At 49.5% G+C, this 22,532-nt stretch overlaps 1 protein-coding gene across 4 annotated transcripts in view; it reads left to right on the plus strand.

Moving 5' to 3' along the window:
• Positions 1-22,532, plus strand: part of LOC106581426 (cGMP-dependent 3',5'-cyclic phosphodiesterase) — a 294,095-nt gene that overhangs the window by 251,531 nt on the left and 20,032 nt on the right. For all 4 annotated transcript variants that reach the window (XM_045704010.1, XM_045704013.1, XM_045704012.1 and 1 more), the window contains 8 exons: positions 11,387-11,496; positions 13,061-13,116; positions 13,776-13,835; positions 15,754-15,904; positions 19,296-19,348; positions 22,119-22,193; positions 22,330-22,371; positions 22,517-22,532. The exon at positions 22,517-22,532 is cut by the window's right edge and continues 53 nt beyond it. In XM_045704010.1, coding sequence (XP_045559966.1) covers positions 11,387-11,496; positions 13,061-13,116; positions 13,776-13,835; positions 15,754-15,904; positions 19,296-19,348; positions 22,119-22,193; positions 22,330-22,371; positions 22,517-22,532 — 563 coding nt within the window. The remainder of the gene's footprint in view (positions 1-11,386; positions 11,497-13,060; positions 13,117-13,775; positions 13,836-15,753; positions 15,905-19,295; positions 19,349-22,118; positions 22,194-22,329; positions 22,372-22,516) is intronic.

A 22,532-nucleotide genomic window follows, 5' to 3' on the forward strand; every position in this document is an offset into this window, starting at 1 on the left:
CCCCCTCTGTGTATGGGTGTACTAACGTCCCCCCTCTGTGTATGGGTGGTGTTCTAACATCCCCCCTCTGTGTATGGGTGGTGTTCTAACATCCCCCCTCTGTGTATGGGTGGTGTTTTAACGTCCCCCTCTGTGTATTGGTTGTCTTCTAACATCCCCCCCTCTGTGTATGGGTGGTGTTCTAACGTCCCCCCTCTGTGTATGGGTGGTGTTCTAACGTCCCCCCTCTGTGTATGGGTGGTGTTCTAACGTCCCCCCCTCTGTGTATGGGTGGTGTTCTAACATCCCCCCTCTGTGTATGGGTGGTGTTCTAACGTCCCCCCTCTGTGTTGGTGGTGTTCTAACGTCCCCCTCTGTGTATGGGTGGTGTTCTAACGTCCCCCCCTCTGTATATGGGTGTTCTAACTCCCCCCTCTGTGTATGGGTGGTGTTCTAACGTCCCCCTTCTGTGTATGGGTGGTGTTCTAACGTCCCCCTCTGTGTATGGGTGGTGTTCTAACGTCCCCCCTCTGTGTGTGGATGGTGTTTTAACATCCCCCTCTGTGTATGGGTGGTGTTCTAACGTCCCCCTCTGTGTATGGGTGGTGTTCTAACGTCCCCCCTCTGTGTATGGGTGGTGTTCTAACATCCCCCCTATGTGTATGGGTGTTCTAACGTCCCCCCTCTGTGTATGGGTGGTGTTCTAACGTCCCCCCTCTGTGTATGGGTGGTGTTCTAACGTCCCCCCTCTTTGTATGGGTGTTCTAACACCCCCCCTGTGTATAGGTGGTGTTCTAACATCCCCCCCTCTGTGTATGGGTGGTGTTCTAACGTCCCCCCCTCTGTGAATGGGTGGTGTTCTAACGTCCCCCCCTCTGTGTATGGGTGGTGTTCTAACGTCCCCCTCTGTGTATGGGTGGTGTTCTAACGTCCCCCCTCTGTGTATGGGTGGTGTTCTAACGTCCCCCCTCTGTGTATGGGTGGTGTTCTAACGTCCCCCCTCTGTGTATGGGTGGTGTTCTAACGTCAACCCTCTGTGTATGGGTGTTCTAACGTCCCCCATCTGTGTATGGGTGGTGTTCTAACGTCCCCCCCTCTGTGTATGGGTGGTGTTCTAACATCCCCCCTCTGTGTATGGGTGTTCTAACGTCCCCCCTCTGTGTATGGGTGGTGTTCTAACGTCCCCCCTCTGTGTATGGGTGGTGTTCTAACGTCCCCTCTCTGTGTATGGGTGTTCTAACGTCCCCCCTCTGTGTATGGGTGGTGTTCTAACGTCCCCCTCTGTGTATGGGTGGTTTTCTAACGTCCCCCTCTGTGTATGGGTGGTGTTCTAACGTCCCCCCCTCTGTGTATGGGTGGTGTTCTAACGTCCCCCCTCTGTGTATGGGTGGTGTTCTAACATCCCCCCTCTGTGTATGTGGTGTTCTAACATCCCCCCTCTGTGTATGGGTGGTGTTCTAACATCCCCCTCTGTGTATGGGTGGTGTTCTAACATCCCCCCCTCTGTGTATGGGTGTTCTAACGTCCCCCCTCTGTGTATGGGTGGTGTTTCTAACATCCCCCCTCTGTGTTGGTGTTCTAACGTCCCCCCCTCTGTGTATGGGTGTTCTAACGTCCCCCCTCTGTGTATGGGTGGTGTTCTAACGTCCCCCCTCTGTGTATGTGTGGTGTTCTAACGTCCCCCCCTCTGTGTATGGGTGGTGTTCTAACATCCCCCTCTGTGTATGGGTGTTCTAACGTCCCCCCCTCTGTGTATGGGTGGTGTTCTAACGTTCCCCCCCTCTGTGTATGGGTGGTGTTCTAACATCCCCCCTCTGTGTATGGTGGTGTTCTAACATCCCCCCCTCTGTGTATGGGTGGTGTTCTAACGTCCCCCTCTGTGTATGGGTGGTGTTCTAACGTCCCCCCTCTGTGTATGGGTGGTGTTCTAACATCCCCCCTCTGTGTATGTGGTGTTCTAACGTCCCCCCTCTGTGTATGGGTGGTGTTCTAACGTCCCCCCCTCTGTGTATGTGTGGTGTTCTAACGTCCCCCCTCTGTGTATGGGTGGTGTTCTAACATCCCCCCTCTGTGTATTGGTGGTGTTCTAACATCCCCCCTCTGTGTATGGGTGGTGTTCTAACGTCCCCCCTCTGTGTATGGGTGGTGTTATAAAGTCCCCCCTCTGTGTATGGGTGGTGTTCTAACGTCCCCCCCTCTGTGTGTGGGTGGTGTTCTAACGTCCCCCCCCTCTGTGTATGGGTGGTGTTCTAACATCCCCCCCTCTGTGTATGGGTGGTGTTCTAACATCCCCCCTCTGTGTATGGGTGGTGTTCTAACATCCCCCCCTCTGTGTATGGGTGGTGTTCTAACATCCCCCCCTCTGTGTATGGGTGGTGTTCTAACATCCCCCCTCTGTGTATGGGTGGTGTTCTAACGTCCCCCCTCTGTGTATGGGTGGTGTTCTAACGTCCCCCCCTCTGTGTATGGGTGGTGTTCTAACGTCCCCCCCTCTGTGTATGGGTGGTGTTCTAACATCCCCCCTCTGTGTATGGGTGGTGTTCTAACATCCCCCCCTCTGTGTATGGGTGGTGTTCTAACGTCCCCCCTCTGTGTATGGGTGGTGTTCTAACGTCCCCCCCTCTGTGTATGGGTGGTGTTCTAACATCCCCCTCTGTGTATGGGTGTTCTAACGTCCCCCCTCTGTGTATGGGTGGTGTTCTAACGTCCCCCCTCTGTGTATGGGTGGTGTTCTAATGTCCCCCCTCTGTGTATGGGTGGTGTTCTAACGTCCCCCCCTCTGTGTATGGGTGGTGTTCTAACGTCCCCCCTCTGTGTATGGGTGGTGTTCTAACATCCCCCCTCTGTGTATGGGTGGTGTTCTAACATCCCCCCCTCTGTGTATGGGTGTACTAACGTCCCCCCTCTGTGTATGGGTGGTGTTCTAACATCCCCCCTCTGTGTATGGGTGGTGTTCTAACATCCCCCCTCTGTGTATGGGTGGTGTTTTAACGTCCCCCCTCTGTGTATTGGTGGTCTTCTAACATCCCCCCTCTGTGTATGGGTGGTGTTCTAACGTCCCCCCCTCTGTGTATGGGTGGTGTTCTAACGTCCCCCCTCTGTGTATGGGTGGTGTTCTAACGTCCCCCCCTCTGTGTATGGGTGGTGTTCTAACATCCCCCCTCTGTGTATGGGTGTTCTAACGTCCCCCCCTCTGTGTATGGGTGGTGTTCTAACATCCCCCCTCTGTGTGGTGGTGTTCTAACGTCCCCCCTCTGTGTATGGGTGGTGTTCTAACGTCCCCCCCTCTGTGTATGGGTGGTGTTCTAACATCCCCCCTCTGTGTATGGGGTGTTCTAACGTCCCCCCCTCTGTGTATGGGTGTTCTAACGTCCCCCCTCTGTGTATGGGTGGTGTTCTAACGTCCCCCCTCTGTGTATGGGTGGTGTTCTAACGTCCCCCCTCTGTGTATGGGTGGTGTTCTAACGTCCCCCCCTCTGTGTGTGGGTGGTGTTTTAACATCCCCCCTCTGTGTATGGGTGGTGTTCTAACGTTCCCCCTCTGTGTATGGGTGGTGTTCTAACGTCCCCCCTCTGTGTATGGGTGGTGTTCTAACATCCCCCCTCTGTGTATGGGTGTTCTAACGTCCCCCTCTGTGTATGGGTGGTGTTCTAACGTCCCCCCCTCTGTGTATGGGTGGTGTTCTAACGTCCCCCCCTCTTTGTATGGGTGTTCTAACACCCCTCTGTGTATGGGTGGTGTTCTAACATCCCCCCCTCTGTGTATGGGTGGTGTTCTAACATCCCCCCCTCTGTGAATGGGTGGTGTTCTAACGTCCCCCCCTCTGTGTATGGGTGGTGTTCTAACGTCCCCCCTCTGTGTATGGGTGGTGTTCTAACGTCCCCCCTCTGTGTATGGGTGGTGTTCTAACGTCCCCCCTCTGTGTATGGGTGGTGTTCTAACGTCAACCCTCTGTGTATGGGTTTTCTAACGTCCCCCATCTGTGTATGGGTGGTGTTCTAACGTCCCCCCTCTGTGTATGGGTGGTGTTCTAACATCCCCCTCTGTGTATGGGTGTTCTAACGTCCCCCCTCTGTGTATGGGTGGTGTTCTAACGTCCCCCCTCTGTGTATGGGTGGTGTTCTAATGTCCCTCTCTGTGAATGGGTGTTCTAACGTCCCCCCTCTGTGTATGGGTGGTGTTCTAACATCCCACCTCTGTGTATGGGTGGTTTTCTAACGTCCCCCCTCATTGTATGGGTGGTATTCTAACGTCCCCCTCTGTGTATGGGTGGTGTTCTAACATCCCCCCCTTTGTGTATGGGTGGTGTTCTAACGTCCCCCCTCTGTGTATGGGTGGTGTTCTAAAATCCCCCCTCTGTGTATGGGTGTTCTAACGTCCCCCCTCTGTGTATGGGTGGTGTTCTAACGTCCCCAATCTGTGTATGGGTGGTGTTCTAACGTCCCGCCTTTGTGTATGGGTGGTGTTCTAACATCCCCCCTCTGTGTATGGGTGTTCTAACGTCCCCCCTCTGTGTATGGGTGGTGTTCTAACTTCCCCCCTCTGTGTTGGTGTTCTAACGTCCCCCCCTCTGTGTATGGGTGGTGTTCTAACGTCCCCCCTCTGTGTATGGGTGGTGTTCTAACATCCCCCCTCTGTGTATGGGCGTTCTAACGTCCCCCCTCTGTGTATGGGTGGTGCTCTAACGTCCCCCCTCTGTGTATGTGTGGTGTTCTAACGTCCCCCCTCTGTGTATGGGTGGTGTTCTAACATCCCCCCCTCTGTGTATTGGTGGTGTTCTAACATCCCCCCTCTGTGTAAGGGTGGTGTTCTAACGTCCCCCCTCTGTGTATGGGTGTTATAAAGTCCCCCCCTCTGTGTATGGGTGGTGTTCTAACGTCCCCCTCTGTGTTTTGGTGGTGTTCTAACGTCCCCCCTCTGTGTATGGGTGGTGTTCTAACATCCCCCCTCTGTGTATGGGTGGTGTTCTAACATCCCCCTCTGTGTATGGGTGTTCTAACGTCCCCCCTCTGTGTATGGGTGGTGTTCTAACATCCCCCCTCTGTGTATGGGTGGTGTTCTAACATCCCCCTCTGTGTATGGGTGTTCTAACTTCCCCCCTCTGTGTATGGGTGGTGTTCTAACGTCCCCCCTCTGTGTGTGGATGGTGTTCTAACATCCCCCCTCTGTGTATGGGTGGTGTTCTAACGTCCCCCCTCTGTGTATGGGTGGTGTTCTAACGTCCCCCCTCTGTGTATGGGTGGTGTTCTAACATCCCCCTATGTGTATGGGTGTTCTAACGTCCCCCCTCTGTGTATGGGTGGTGTTCTAACGTCCCCCCTCTGTGTATGGGTGGTGTTCTAACATCCCCCCGGGGCCCCCTCTGTGTATGGGTGGTGTTCTAACATCCCCCCTCTGTGTATGGTGGTGTACTAACGTCCCCCCTCTGTGTATGGGTGGTGTTCTAACATCCCCCTCTGTGTATGGGTGGTGTTCTAACATCCCCCCTCTGTGTATGGGTGGTGTTTTAACGTCCCCCCTCTGTGTATTGGTGGTCTTCTAACATCCCCCCTCTGTGTATGGGTGGTGTTCTAACGTCCCCCCTCTGTGTATGGGTGGTGTTCTAACGTCCCCCCTCTGTGTATGGGTGGTGTTCTAACGTCCCCCCTCTGTGTATGGGTGGTGTTCTAACATCCCCCCTCTGTGTATGGGTGTTCTAACGTCCCCCCTCTGTGTATGGGTGGTGTTCTAACATCCCCCCTCTGTGTTGGTGTTCTAACGTCCCCCCTCTGTGTATGGGTGGTGTTCTAACGTCCCCCCCTCTGTGTATGGGTGGTGTTCTAACATCCCCCTCTGTGTATGGGTGTTCTAACGTCCCCCCTCTGTATATGGGTGTTCTAACTTCCCCCTCTGTGTATGGGTGGTGTTCTAACGTCCCCCTTCTGTGTATGGGTGGTGTTCTAACGTCCCCCTCTGTGTATGGGTGGTGTTCTAACGTCCCCCTCTGTGTGTGGATGGTGTTTTAACATCCCCCCTCTGTGTATGGGTGGTGTTCTAACGTTCCCCCTCTGTGTATGGGTGGTGTTCTAACGTCCCCCTCTGTGTATGGGTGGTGTTCTAACATCCCCCTATGTGTATGGGTGTTCTAACGTCCCCCTCTGTGTATGGGTGGTGTTCTAACGTCCCCCCTCTGTGTATGGGTGGTGTTCTAACGTCCCCCCCTCTTTGTATGGGTGTTCTAACACCCCCCCTGTGTATAGGTGGTGTTCTAACATCCCCCCTCTGTGTATGGGTGGTGTTCTAACATCCCCCCTCTGTGAATGGGTGGTGTTCTAACGTCCCCCCTCTGTGTATGGGTGGTGTTCTAACGTCCCCCTCTGTGTATGGGTGGTGTTCTAACGTCCCCCTCTGTGTATGGGTGGTGTTCTAACGTCCCCCCTCTGTGTATGGGTGGTGTTCTAACGTCCCCCCTCTGTGTATGGGTGGTGTTCTAACGTCAACCCTCTGTGTATGGGTTTTCTAACGTCCCCCATCTGTGTATGGGTGGTGTTCTAACGTCCCCCCCTCTGTGTATGGGTGGTGTTCTAACATCCCCCCTCTGTGTATGGGTGTTCTAACGTCCCCCCTCTGTGTATGGGTGGTGTTCTAACGTCCCCCCTCTGTGTATGGGTGGTGTTCTAATGTCCCTCTCTGTGTATGGGTGTTCTAACGTCCCCCCTCTGTGTATGGGTGGTGTTCTAACATCCCACCTCTGTGTATGGGTGGTTTTCTAACGTCCCCCTCATTGTATGGGTGGTATTCTAACGTCCCCCCTCTGTGTATGGGTGGTGTTCTAACATCCCCCCTTTGTGTATGGGTGGTGTTCTAACGTCCCCCCCTCTGTGTATGGGTGGTGTTCTAAAATCCCCCCCTCTGTGTATGGGTGTTCTAACGTCCCCCCCTCTGTGTATGGGTGGTGTTCTAACGTCCCCAATCTGTGTATGGGTGGTGTTCTAACGTCCCGCCTTTGTGTATGGGTGGTGTTCTAACATCCCCCCTCTGTGTATGGGTGTTCTAACGTCCCCCCTCTGTGTATGGGTGGTGTTCTAACTTCCCCCCTCTGTGTTGGTGTTCTAACGTCCCCCCTCTGTGTATGGGTGGTGTTCTAACGTCCCCCCCTCTGTGTATGGGTGGTGTTCTAACATCCCCCCTCTGTGTATGGGCGTTCTAACGTCCCCCCTCTGTGTATGGGTGGTGCTCTAACGTCCCCCCTCTGTGTATGTGTGGTGTTCTAACGTCCCCCCTCTGTGTATGGGTGGTGTTCTAACATCCCCCCTCTGTGTATTGGTGGTGTTCTAACATCCCCCCTCTGTGTAAGGGTGGTGTTCTAACGTCCCCCCTCTGTGTATGGGTGTTATAAAGTCCCCCCTCTGTGTATGGGTGGTGTTCTAACGTCCCCCCTCTGTGTTTTGGTGGTGTTCTAACGTCCCCCCTCTGTGTATGGGTGGTGTTCTAACATCCCCCCTCTGTGTATGGGTGGTGTTCTAACATCCCCCTCTGTGTATGGGTGTTCTAACGTCCCCCCTCTGTGTATGGGTGGTGTTCTAACATCCCCCCTCTGTGTATGGGTGGTGTTCTAACATCCCCCTCTGTGTATGGGTGTTCTAACTTCCCCCTCTGTGTATGGGTGGTGTTCTAACGTCCCCCCTCTGTGTGTGGATGGTGTTCTAACATCCCCCCTCTGTGTATGGGTGGTGTTCTAACGTCCCCCCTCTGTGTATGGGTGGTGTTCTAACGTCCCCCCTCTGTGTATGGGTGGTGTTCTAACATCCCCCCTATGTGTATGGGTGTTCTAACGTCCCCCCTCTGTGTATGGGTGGTGTTCTAACGTCCCCCCTCTGTGTATGGGTGGTGTTCTAACATCCCCCTCTGTGTATGGGTGGTCTTCTAACGTCCCCCCTCTGTGTATGGGTGGTGTTCTAACATCCCCCCTCTGTGTTGGTGTTCTAACGTCCCCCCTCTGTGTATGGGTGGTGTTCTAACGTCCCCCCTCTGTGTATGGGTGGTGTTCTAACATCCCCCCTCTGTGTATGGGCGTTCTAACGTCCCCCCTCTGTGTATGGGTGGTGCTCTAACATCCCCCCTCTGTGTATGTGTGGTGTTTTAACGTCCCCCCTCTGTGTATGGGTGGTGTTCTAACATCCCCCCTCTGTGTATTGGTGGTGTTCTAACATCCCCCCTCTGTGTATGGGTGGTGTTCTATCGTCCCCCCTCTGTGTATGGGTGTTATAAAGTCCCCCCTCTGTGTATGGGTGGTGTTCTAACGTCCCCCCTCTGTGTTTGGGTGGTGTTCTAACGTCCCCCCTCTGTGTATGGGTGGTGTTCTAACATCCCCCCTCTGTGTATGGGTGGTGTTCTAACATCCCCCTCTGTGTATGGGTGTTCTAACATCCCCCCTCTGTGTATGGGTGGTGTTCTAACATCCCCCCCTCTGTGTATGGGTGGTGTTCTAACATCCCCCTCTGTGTATGGGTGTTCTAACGTCCCCCCTCTGTGTATGGGTGGTGTTTCTAACATCCCCCCTCTGTGTTGGTGTTCTAACGTCCCCCCTCTGTGTATGGGTGTTCTAACGTCCCCCCTCTGTGTATGGGTGGTGTTCTAACGTCCCCCCTCTGTGTATGTGTGGTATTCTAACGTCCCCCCTCTGTGTATGGGTGGTGTTCTAACATCCCCTCTGTGTATGGGTGTTCTAACGTCCCCCCTCTGTGTATGGGTGGTGTTCTAACGTTCCCCCTCTGTGTATGGGTGGTGTTCTAACATCCCCCCTCTGTGTATTGGTGGTGTTCTAACATCCCCCCTCTGTGTATGGGTGGTGTTCTATCGTCCCCCCTCTGTGTATGGGTGTTATAAAGTCCCCCCTCTGTGTATGGGTGGTGTTCTAACGTCCCCCCTCTGTGTATGGGTGGTGGTCTAACATCCCCCCTCTGTGTATGGGCGTTCTAACGTCCCCCCCTGTGTATGGGTGGTGCTCTAACGTCCCCCCTCTGTGTATGTGTGGTGTTTTAACGTCCCCCCTCTGTGTATGGGTGGTGTTCTAACATCCCCCCTCTGTGTATTGGTGGTGTTCTAACATCCCCCCTCTGTGTATGGGTGGTGTTCTATCGTCCCCCCTCTGTGTATGGGTGTTATAAAGTCCCCCCTCTGTGTATGGGTGGTGTTCTAACGTCCCCCCTCTGTGTTTGGGTGGTGTTCTAACGTCCCCCCTCTGTGTATGGGTGGTGTTCTAACATCCCCCCTCTGTGTATGGGTGGTGTTCTAACATCCCCCTCTGTGTATGGGTGTTCTAACATCCCCCCTCTGTGTATGGGTGGTGTTCTAACATCCCCCCTCTGTGTATGGGTGGTGTTCTAACATCCCCCCTCTGTGTATGGGTGTTCTAACGTCCCCCCTCTGTGTATGGGTGGTGTTCTAACGTCCCCCCTCTGTGTATGTGTGGTTTTCTAACGTCCCCCCTCTGTGTATGGGTGGTGTTCTAACATCCCCCCTCTGTGTATGGGTGGTGTTCTAACATCCCCCTCTGTGTATGGGTGGTGTTCTATCGTCCCCCCTCTGTGTATGGGTGTTATAAAGTCCCCCCTCTGTGTATGGGTGGTGTTCTAACGTCCCCCCTCTGTGTATGGGTGGTGTTCTAACATCCCCCTCTGTGTATGGGTGTTCTAACGTCCCCCCTCTGTGTATGGGTGGTGTTCTAACGTCCCCCCTCTGTGTATGGGTGGTGTTCTAATGTCCCTCTCTGTGTATGGGTGTTCTAACGTCCCCCCTCTGTGTATGGGTGGTGTTCTAACATCCCACCTCTGTGTATGGGTGGTTTTCTAACGTCCCCCCTCATTGTATGGGTGGTATTCTAACGTCCCCCCTCTGTGTATGGGTGGTGTTCTAACATCCCCCCTTTGTGTATGGGTGGTGTTCTAACGTCCCCCCTCTGTGTATGGGTGGTGTTCTAAAATCCCCCCTCTGTGTATGGGTGTTCTAACGTCCCCCCTCTGTGTATGGGTGTTCTAACATCCCCCCTCTGTGTATGGGTGGTGTTCTAAAATCCCCCCTCTGTGTATGGGTGTTCTAACATCCCCCCTCTGTGTATGGGTGGTGTTCTAACGTCCCCCCTCTGTGTATGGGTGGTGTTCTAACATCCCCCCTCTGTGTATGGGCGTTCTAACGTCCCCCCTCTGTGTATGGGTGGTGCTCTAACGTCCCCCCTCTGTGTATGTGTTGTGTTCTAACGTCCCCCCTCTGTGTATGGGTGGTGTTCTAACATACCCCCTCTGTGTATTGGTGGTGTTCTAACATCCCCCCTCTGTGTAAGGGTGGTGTTCTAACGTCCCCCCTCTGTGTATGGGTGTTATAAAGTCCCCCCTCTGTGTATGGGTGGTGTTCTAACGTCCCCCCTCTGTGTTTTGGTGGTGTTCTAACGTCCCCCTCTGTGTATGGGTGGTGTTCTAACATCCCCCCTCTGTGTATGGGTGGTGTTCTAACATCCCCCTCTGTGTATGGGTGTTCTAACGTCCCCCCTCTGTGTATGGGTGTTCTAACTTCCCCCTCTGTGTATGGGTGGTGTTCTAACGTCCCCCCTCTGTGTGTGGATGGTGTTCTAACATCCCCCCTCTGTGTATGGGTGGTGTTCTAACGTCCCCCCCTCTGTGTATGGGTGGTGTTCTAACGTCCCCCTCTGTGTATGGGTGGTGTTCTAACATCCCCCCTATGTGTATGGGTGTTCTAACGTCCCCCCCTCTGTGTATGGGTGGTGTTCTAACGTCCCCCTCTGTGTATGGGTGGTGTTCTAACATCCCCCCTCTGTGTATGGGTGGTCTTCTAACGTCCCCCCTCTGTGTATTGGTGGTGTTCTAACATCCCCCCTCTGTGTTGGTGTTCTAACGTCCCCCCTCTGTGTATGGGTGGTGTTCTAACATCCCCCCTCTGTGTATGGGTGGTGTTCTAACGTCCCCCCTCTGTGTATAGGTGGTGTTCTAACGTCCCCCCTCTGTGTATGGGTGGTGTTCTAACATCCCACCTCTGTGTATGCGTGGTGTTCTAACATCCCCCTCTGTGTATGGGTATTCTAACATCCCCCCTCTGTGTATGGGTGGTGTTCTAACATCCCCCCTCTGTGTATGGGTGTTCTAACGTCCCCCCTCTGTATATGGGTGGTGTTCTAACATCCCCCCTCTGTGTATGGGTGTTCTAACGTCCCCCCCTCTGTGTATGGGTGGTGTTCTAACGTCCCCCCTCTGTGTATGGGTGGTGTTCTAACATCCCCCCTCTGTGTATGGGTGTTCTAACGTCCCCCCTCTGTATATGGGTTGTGTTCTAACATCCCCCCTCTGTGTATGGGTGTTCTAACATCCCCCCTCTGTGTATGGGTGTTCTAACATCCCCCCTCTGTGTTTCTCAGGGATATGGTGGGTCAGTTGAAGAGGTGTGTGTGTGCAGGTCTACCTCCCTCAGAGATACACGAGAAACACAGGAGCAGCCTTGCCGCGCCCCTCCCACCCCACAGACGAGGTCTGTCTGTCTGTCTGTCTGTCTGTCTGTCTGTCTGTCTGTCTGTCTGTCTGTCTGTCTGTCTGTCTGTCTGTCTGTGTGCTTACATTTGTGTGTGTAGGCTTTCACACTGTCATGCAGTGAGGGTGGTTGGGGATGAGCCGAGAAAAATTGTGTGGAGGTGTCAGAGGAGGAGGAGGGTGTGGAGGTGTCAGAGGAGGAGGATGGTGTGGAGGTGTCAGAGGAGGAGGAGGGTGTGGGGGTGTCAGAGGAGGAGGAGAAGGGTGTGGGGGTGTCAAAGGAGGAGGAGAAGGGTGTGGAGGTGTCAGAGGAGGAGGAGGGTGTGGAGGTGTCAGAGGAAGAGGAGGGTGTGGAGGTGTCAGAGGAGGAGGAGTGTGTGGAGGTGTCAGAGGAAGAGGAGGGTGTGGAGGTGTCAGAGGAGGAGGAGGGTGTGGAGGTGTCAGAGGAAGAGGAGGGTGTGGAGGTGTCAGAGGAGGAGGAGGGTGTGGAGGTGTCAGAGAAAGAGGAGGGTGTGAAGGTATCAGAGGAAGAGGAGGGTGTGGAGGTGTCAGAGGAGGAGGAGGGTGTGGAGGTGTCAGAGGAAGAGGAGGGTGTGGAGGTGTCAGAGGAGGAGGAGTGTGTGGAGGTGTCAGAGGAAGAGGAGTGTGTGGAGGTGTCAGAGGAAGAGGAGGGTGTGGAGGTGTCAGAGGAGGAGGAGGGTGTGGAGGTGTCAGAGGAAGAGGAGGGTGTGTAGGTGTCAGAGGAGGAGGAGGGTGTGCAGGTGTCAGAGGAAGAGGAGGGTGTGGAGGTGTCAGAGGAGGAGGAGGGTGTGGAGGTGTCAGAGGAAGAGGAGGGTGCGGAGGTGTCAGAGGAAGAGGAAGAGGAGGGTGTGGGGGTGTCAGAGAATGGAGGAGGGTGTGGAGGTGTCAGAGTAGGAGGAGGGTGTGGAGGTGTAGGAGGAGGAGGGTGTGGAGGTGTCAAAGGAAGAAAGGATGAAGAGAAAATAGGGAACAAGAGATGATGATTGCAGAGGGAGTTGTGGAACAACATGGGAGTGAGAGAGAGGGGGGGGGAGAGGGAGAGAGGGGGGGGGATAAGGAGAGGGAGATGAAAATGGACCAGCAGAGAGAGGGAGGCTCAAATGAAACAATAGAATCTAACGTTACATTAGATCTCTCTCCTCTTCTCCCTCTCTCTCTCCTCTCTCCTCTTCTCCCTCTCTCTCTCTCCTCTCTCCTCTTCTCTCTCTCCTCTCGCCTCTTCTCTCTCTCTGCTCTCCCGTCCTCTCCCCTCCTCTCTCTCTCTCTCTCTCTCTGCTCTCCCCTCCTTTCCCCTCCTCTCTCTCTCTCTCTCTCCCCCCTCCTTTCCCGTCCTCTCCCCTCCTCTCTCTCTCTCTCTGCTCTCCCCTCCTTTCCCCTCCTCTCTCTCTCTCTCTCTCTCTCTCTCTCTCTCTCTCTCTCGCTCTCTCTCTCTCTCTCTCCCCTCCTTTCCCCCTCTCTCTCTCTCTCTCTCTCTCTCTCTCTCTCTCTCTCTCCTCCTCTCCTCTCCTCTCCTCTCCCCTCCTCTCTCTCTCTCTCTCTCTCAGCTGTGGTAATTCCTCTCCTGGACCAGGAACAAGGACCGGTCATCGCAGTCTTACTGGTGAGTGCCACACACAAACCCAGACCGACATATTGTGACAGAGCTGGTCTGAAAAACTAAAGCAACTTTCCCCCCCCATCTCTTTCTCTCTGAGGGCTTCATTAGTCATTGTGTTGGCCTCTAGGGTCTCTGCTCTGTTCCACTGTCACGAATCCCCCTAGGGGTCAGGGGTTAGGGTTCAGCAGGCTGCATTCCCAGCGGTCCCAGGTCACACACAAACGTACGCACACACACACACACACACACACACACACACACACACACACACACACACACACACACACACACACACACACACACACACACACACACACACACACACACACACACACACACACACATACACACACACGGACAAACATATTATGGAGCTGAAACACTATTCACTTCTATATACACTCTATGTACCGATGTCACACATTCTACACTCTATATATACCACTGTGTGTGTGTGTGTGTGTGTGTGTGTGTGTGTGTGTGTGTGTGTGTGTGTGTGTGTGTGTGTGTGTGTGTGTGTGTGTGTGTGTGCGTGCGTGTGTGTGTGTGTGTGTGTGGGCTGAGGAGCTCTCTTTTAAGTGGTAGTTAATCTTTAAACAGCTAAAGGTTTGCTGGACACACAGTTGTGTCACGTGTCTCTAACATGCTCTGCTCTGTCATAGGTTGGCTGTAAACCGCTGAGTGATCAAGACGAACAACACCTCAACACTCTGGAGAAACATGTAAGAAACACCCACAGAATAATACCCACAGAATAATACCCACAGAATAATACCCACAGAGACACCCACAGAATAATACCCACAGAGATACCCACAGAATAATACCCACAGAATAATACCCACAGAATAATACCCACAGAATAATACCCACAGAGACACCCTCAGAATAATACCCACAGAGATACCCACAGAATAATACCCACAGAATAATACCCACAGAATAATACCCACAGAGTAATACCCACAGAATAATACCCACAGAATAATACCTACAGAATAATACCCACAGAGACACCCACAGAGTAATACCCACAGAGATACCCACAGAATAATACCCACAGAATAATACCCACAGAATAATACCCACAGAATAATACCCACAGAATAATACCCACAGAGACACCCACAGAGTAATACCCACAGAGATACCCACAGAATAATACCCACAGAATAATAATCAAAGAGATACCCACAGAATAATACCCACATAATAATACCCACAGAATAATACCCACAGAGACACCCACAGAGTAATACCCACAGAGACACCCACAGAATAATACCCACAGAATAATACCCACAGAATAATACCCACAGAGACACCCACAGAATAATACCCACATAGATACCCACAGAATAATACCCACAGAATAATACCCACAGAATAATACCCACAGAGACACCCACAGAATAATACCCACAGAGATACCCACAGAATAATACCCACAGAATAATACCCACAGAGACACCCACAGAATAATACCCACAGAATAATACCCACAGAGACACCCACAGAATAATACCCACAGAGATACCCACAGAATAATACCCACAGAATAATACCCACAGAATAATACCCACAGAATAATACCCACAGAGACACCCACAGAATAATACCCACAGAATGACACCCACAGAATAATACCCACAGAATAATACCCACAGAGACACCCACAGAATAATACCCACAGAATAATACCCACAGAAACACCCACAGAGTAATACCCACAGAGACACCCACAGAGACACCCACAGAATAATACCCACAGAGACACCCACAGAATAATACCCACAGAGACACCCACAGAATAATACCCACAGAGACACCCACAGATACACCCACAGAATAATACCCACAGAGACACCCACAGATACACCCACAGAATAATACCCACAGAGACACCCACAGAATAATACCCACAGAGACACACCCACAGAAAAATACCCACAGAATAATACCCACAGAGACACCCACAGAATAATACCCACAGAGACACCCACAGAATAATACCCACAGAATAATACCCACAGAATAATACCCACAGAAAGAGTAATACCCACAGAGACACCCACAGAATAATACCCACAGAAATACCCACAGAGACACCCACAGAATAATACCCACAGAATAATACCCACAGATACACCCACAGAATAATCCCCACAGCATAATCCCCACAGAATAATACCCACAGAATAATACCCACAGAATAATACCCACAGAGACACCCACAGAATAATACCCACAGAATAATACCCACAGAGACACCCACAGAATAATACCCACAGAATAATACCCACAGACACACCCACAGAATAATACCCACAAGGACACACACAGAGACACACCCACAGAGACCTACAAACACTGTCTATGAAGCAGTGTGGGTAGCTCAGAGACGGTAAGTCTATTGGTGTACTGTAAAGCCACTGACAGAGTTTTCCAATGACTTGATCTGTTTTATTAGTCTGTTTTATTGATCTGTTTTATAGCTGTGTAGTAATAGGATGGATTTTAGGGCTCCAGTCCCCTGACACGCATCTGTGTGTGTGTGTGTGTGTGTGTGTGTGTGTGTGTGTGTGTGTGTGTGTGTGTGTGTGTGTGTGCGTGTGTGTGTGCGTGTGCGCATGTGTGTAGGCGGCTGTAGCTTGTAGGAGGGTACGGACCCTGCAGTCGGCCAATCAGAAGTCTCTTGTAAGCCTGTCACCGATCCAGCCCCACAATGCACTGCTCCGGCCCGACCCCACAGACTACTGTGACCTGGACCGCAAGATTCTACAGCTGTGTGGTACAACACACACACACACACACACACACACACACACACACACACACACAGACACACACACACACACACACACACACACACACACACACACACACACACACACACACACACACACACACACACACACACACACACACACACACACACACACACACACACACATCTCTCTTGGGTCATGTAATGCAGAAGAACGGTATGGATGCATCTGTCAAAAGAGGGATGAATCTGTGAATAACAACAGGAATGTGAAAACAGGGTAAATACTGTCTTTTCCAGCTTTGCTAAAACGCTGCCTAGAAACTCATGCATAATAAAACTGACTAGCTGTTAATAAAGCTTACTGCTGTATATACTGTATATATATATATATATACAGTTGAAGTCGGAAATTTACATACACTTAGGTTGGAGTCATTAAAACTTGTTTTTCAACCACTCCACAAATTTCTTGTTAACAAACTATAGTTTTGGCAAGTCGGTTAGGACATCTACTTTGTGCATGACACAAGTAATTTTTCCAACAATTGTTTACAGACAGATTATTTCACTTATAATTCACTGTATCACAATTCCAGTGGGTCAGAAGTTTACATACACTAAGTTGACTGTGCCTTTAAACAGCTTGGAAAATTCCAGAAAATGATGTCATGGCTTTAGAAGCTTCTGATAGGCTAATTGACATAATTTGAGTCAATTGGAGGTGTACCTGTGGATGTATTTCAAGGCCTACCTTCAAACTCAGTGCCTCTTTGCTTAACATCATGGGAAAATCAAAAGAAAGAAAGAGAAGAAAGACCTCAGAAAAAAATTGTAGACCCCCACAATTCTGGTTCATCCTTGGGAGCAATTTCCAAATGACTGAAGGTACCACGTTCATCTGTACAAACAATAGTATGCAAGTATAAACACCATGGGACCACGCAGCCGTCTTACCACTCAGGAAGGAGACGCATTCTGTCTCCTAGAAATGAACGTACATTGGTGTGAAAAATGCAAATAAATCCCAGAACAACAGCAAAGGACCTTGTGAATATGCTGGAGGAAACAGGTACAAAAGTATCTATATCCACAGTAAAACGAGTCCTACATCGACATAACCAGAAAGGCCGCTCAGCAAAGAAGAAGCCACTGCTCCATAACAGCCATAAAAAAGACAGACTACGGTTTGCAACTGCACATGGGGACAAAGATCGTACTTTTTGGAGAAATGTCCTCTGGTCTGATGAAACAAAAATAGAACTGTTTGGTCATAATGACCATCGTTATGTATGGAGGAAAAAGGGGGATGCTTGCAAGCCGAAGAACACCATCCCAACCGTGAAGCACGGGGGTGGCAGCATCATATTGTGGGGGTGCTTTGCTGCAGGAGGGACTGGTGCACACACAAAATAGATGGCATCATGAGGATGGAAAATGATGTGGATATATTGAAGCAACGTCTCAAGACATCAGTCAGGAAGTTAAAGCTTGGTCGCAAATGGGTCTTCCAAATGGACAATGACCCCAAGAATACTTCCAAAGTTGTGGAAAAATGGCTTAAGGACAACAAAGTCACTGTATTGGAGTGGCCATCACACAGCCCTGACCTCAATCCTATAGAAAATGTGTGGGCAGAACTGTAAAAGCATGTGCGAGCAAGGAGGCCTACAAACCTGACTCAGTTACACCAGCTCTGTCAGGAGGAATGGGCCAAAATTCACCCAACTTGTTGGTGGGAAGCTTGTGGAAGCCTACCTGAAACGTTTGACCCAATTTAAACAATTTAAAGGCAATACTAATTGAGTGTATGTAAACTTCTGACCCACTGGGAATGTGATGAAAGAAATAAAAGCTGAAATAAGTCATTCTCTCTACTATTATTCTGACATTTCACATTCTTAAAATAAAGTGGTGATCCTAACTGACCTAAGACAGGGAATTTTTACTCTGATTAAATGTCAGGAATTGTGAAAAACTGAGGTTAAATGTATTTGGCTAAGGTGTATGTAAACTTCCGACTTCAACTGTATATATATATATATATATATATATATATATATATATATATATATAGATACACACACACACACACACACACACACACACACACACACACACACACACACACACACACACACACACACACACACACACACACACACACACACACACACACACACCCTTTATTGCTCTTTCCTTCTCCCCTCATTCCACTTCTCCTCTGTATAATTCTGTCTCTCCATCAGTGGTCAGGACCACAGCGTCATCCTCTTCCTCTCCTTCTCTTCTTTGTCTTGTCTTCAATTTTAGTCTCAGGTTTCTAACCCTCTGTCTCTTCTGTCCAACCCTAACCCTCCCTGGTTGCTTCTCTGTCCCACTTCATTCATTCTTTCCTTTCGTCTTCCTTGGTTTATTACACATTTCCTCTCATCGTTTTTCATTTTTTTTATCTGTAACCCCCCTCTCTCTCTATCTCTCTGACCCTCTCTCTCTATCTCTCTATCTATCTCTATCTCTCTCTATCTCTCTGACCCTCTCTCTCTCTCTGTAACGGTCGTTGTACGTAGTGGACCAAGGCACAGCGGGTCGAGTGCTCATAGTGACTTTTATTGAACACAAACCAAACAAAACAAGAAAACGATCGAACGAACAGGATTGCAGGCTACACACACACAGCTATGCAAACAACAACTTCCCACAAAGTGACAGGTGAAAACAGGCTCCCTAAGTATAACTCCCAATCAGAAACAACGATGTACAGCTGTTCCTGATTGAGAGCCATACCAGGCCAACACAGAAATACAAAACTAGAACAGCCCCTTAGAAATACAAACACAAGAACATACCCAACACCCCGGAACACATAAATCAAACACCCCTCTTACATAAATACATATCCCATTAAACCCCGTACCACATAAAACAAATACCCCCTGACATGTCCTGACCAAACTACAATAACAAATAACGCCTTATACTGGTCAGGACATGACACTGTCTCTGTCTCTATCTCTCTGAATCTCTCTCTTTCTTTCTATCTATCTCTCTCTCTGTCTCTGTCTCTATCTCTCTGACTCTCTATCTATCTCTCTCTCTCTGACTCTCTCTCTCTTTCTATGTATCTCTCTCTCTGTCTCTCTGACTCCCTCTCTCTCTGTCTCTATCTCTCTGACTCCCTCTCTCTCTCTGTCTCTCTCTTTCTATCTATCTCTCTCTCTCTGTCTCTATCTCTCTGACTCTCTCTTTCTATCTATCTCTCTCTCTCTGTCTCTATCTCTCTGACTCTCTCTCTTTCTATGTATCTCTCTCTCTGTCTCTCTGACTCCCTCTCTCTCTGTCTCATTCTCTCTGACTCCCTCTCTCTCTTTGTCTCCTCTTTCTATCTATCTATCTATCTCTCTCTCTCTCTTAGGTGAGCTGTATGACCTTGATGCAACTACTCTTCAGCTCAAAGTAATCAATTATGTAAGTACTGTAGATGTCATACCTATCCCTGTACACATGAAGAACACACACACACACACACACACACACACACACACACACACACACACACACACACTATCCTTTACACCCTCTATTCTGAACATATACAATTTTGTCGACTATTTGGTTTTTTACAAATAACCATTAAAAAACTCAATTTAAAAAAGTAATTGTTTTGGCCTGTGCTTTTGAACATACTCAGATATATAGAAAAATTGCTGATGTCCGAATACCCGTAGTTGCGTTCTAAATTGTAGACATTTGGGTATGCGAAAAAATAAAGCTTTATAGTAGGTGAATTTTCGAAAATTGAGTATGCTTTAATAAATGCCAGGATGTCATAATAATTTTGGCTTTTCATTTAATGGAATGTGTTGCCCACTGTTGAGGAAGAGAAGTGAGGGCAAGAGGTCAGCAGGAAATAGTCAGTGTTTAAAACAAACACAAGCACACAATACAATACAGTAACAACAATCACAGTTACACATTAGATGAGTCATTATCAGTAGGCTGAGACTAGTATGCTGCTATTAATTGCTTACTGCTTACCCCCCCCCCTCTATTCCACATCAGGTAACAGTAGAATCTGTTTGGGGCAAGCAGTAGAATTAGATTTAAAAAACAGATAAAAATACACCTTATAGAACAGCGGGGACTGTGAAGAGACACAAACATAGGCACGGACACATGCACACACACACATGATAAAATATGCACTATACACACACGTACAGATGGATTTTGTGTTGTAGATATGTGGTAGTGGAGTATGGGCCTGAGGGCACACGCTTAGTGTGTTGTGAATTCTGTAATGAATGTATTGTAATGTTTTTAAAATTGTATAACTGCCTTCATTTTGCGGAACCCCAGGAAGAGTAGCTAGCTAAAAAAAACAATTAACAACATGGGAATCCATAATAAATATAAATTACAAACACACAATTGCACGCCCTCGTCTCCTGCACACTGATACCACACACACACGGTCCTACACAGTCGTACACACACAGCACTGCGGGTGGCTTACAGCACTTGGCACGACAGGTCGCATCACACAGGCACAGCAGCACAGAACGAGTCTGATTCCTAGAGCCACGACGCACACACACACACACACACACACACACACACACACACACACACACACACACACACACACACACACACACACACACACACACACACACACACACACACACACACACACACACACACACACACACACACACACACACACACACACATTGACACACACACTGACACACACACACACACTGACATACACACACACAGTTTGCTGTGTATGCTTTGTACTGTATGTTGTATGACTGTGCAGAGTTACAGGGATGTGGACAGCAGAGTTAGAGAGATGTGGACAGCAGAGTTAGAGATATGTGGACAGCAGAGTTAGAGAGATGTGGACAGCAGAGTTAAAGAGATGTGGACAGCAGAGTTAGAGAGATGTGGACAGCAGAGTTAGAGAGATGTGGACAGCAGAGTTAGAGATATGTGGACAGCAGAGTTAGAGAGATGTGGACAGCAGAGTTAGAGATATGTGGACAGCAGAGTTAGAGGGATGTGGACAGCAGAGTTAGAGAGATGTGGACAGCAGAGTTAGAGAGATGTGGACAGCAGAGTTAGAGAGATGTGGACAGCAGAGTTAGAGAGATGTGGACAGCAGAGTTAGAGAGATGTGGACAGCAGAGTTAGAGAGATGTGGACAGCAGAGTTAGAGAGATGTGGACAGCAGAGTTAGAGAGATGTGGACAGCAGAGTTAGAGAGATGTGGACAGCAGAGTTAGAGAGATGTGGACAGCAGAGTTAGAGAGATGTGGACAGCAGAGTTAGAGATATGTGGACAGCAGAGTTAGAGATATGTGGACAGCAGAGTTACAGGGATGTGGACAGCAGAGTTACAGGGATGTGGACAGCAGAGTTAGAGAGATGTGGACAGCAGAGTTAGAGAGATGTGGACAGCAGAGTTAGAGAGATGTGGACAGCAGAGTTAGAGATATGTGGACAGCAGAGTTAGAGATATGTGGACAGCAGAGTTACAGGGATGTGGACAGCAGAGTTACAGGGATGTGGACAGCAGAGTTAGAGAGATGTGGACAGCAGAGTTAGAGAGATGTGGACAGCAGAGTTAGAGATATGTGGACAGCAGAGTTACAGGGATGTGGACAGCAGAGTTAGAGAGATGTGGACAGCAGAGTTAGAGAGATGTGGACAGCAGAGTTAGAGATATGTGGACAGCAGAGTTAGAGATATGTGGACAGCAGAGTTAGAGATATGTGGACAGCAGAGTTAGAGAGATGTGGACAGAACACATCCACACTTATTTAAAACTGGGTGGACCAAGGCAGGCACGAATGGACGGATGGATTTCTGATTAAGAGACTCTGCTTTGATGGACAAGCTGATATAATGAAATATTGGTGTATTGATGAGATAATGTGTATATATTATTAGTCATGTATTGATGAGATAATGTGTATGTATTATTAGTCATGTATTGATGAGATAATGTGTATGTATTATTAGTCATGTACTAATGAGATAATGTGTATATATTATTAGTCATGTATTGATGAGATAATGTGTATGTATTATTAGTCATGTATTGATGAGATAATGTGTATGTATTATTAGTCATGTATTGATGAGATAATGTGTATGTATTATTAGTCATGTATTGATGAGATAATGTGTATGTATTATTCGTCATGTACTGGTTGTTTTGTCTCCTCAGTTGCAGCAGCAGACCCAGTCTCAGTGCTGCTGTCTCCTACTGGTGTCTGAGGACAACCACCAGCTCTTCTGTCAGGTTCGTCCTCGTCTCAACGTCCTCCCTGCTTTAATAAAGGTTCAATTAATAATAACTTACGCCACGTGAGTCTGATAACAGGGTATTCCTCCATTAGAACGGTATCTAAGGAACGTCTGACCTCTCTTCTCCTCAGGTGGTTGGAGACAAAGTTCTGGAGGAGGAGATCAGCTTCCCTGTGAGCCCTGACCCCTAACCCTTGACCCCTAACGCCTGACTCATGACACATGTTTCTGCCCCTAAACATTTCATGAATATGAGACTTTGATATTGGGAAATTAGGAGGCAAGAGGATAAATGATAATGTATATCTCTCCTTCCAGCTGATGTTTGGGCGCT

Source organism: Salmo salar, chromosome ssa20, assembly GCF_905237065.1.
Source record: "Salmo salar chromosome ssa20, Ssal_v3.1, whole genome shotgun sequence".
In the NCBI taxonomy this organism is placed as follows: domain Eukaryota; kingdom Metazoa; phylum Chordata; class Actinopteri; order Salmoniformes; family Salmonidae; genus Salmo; species Salmo salar.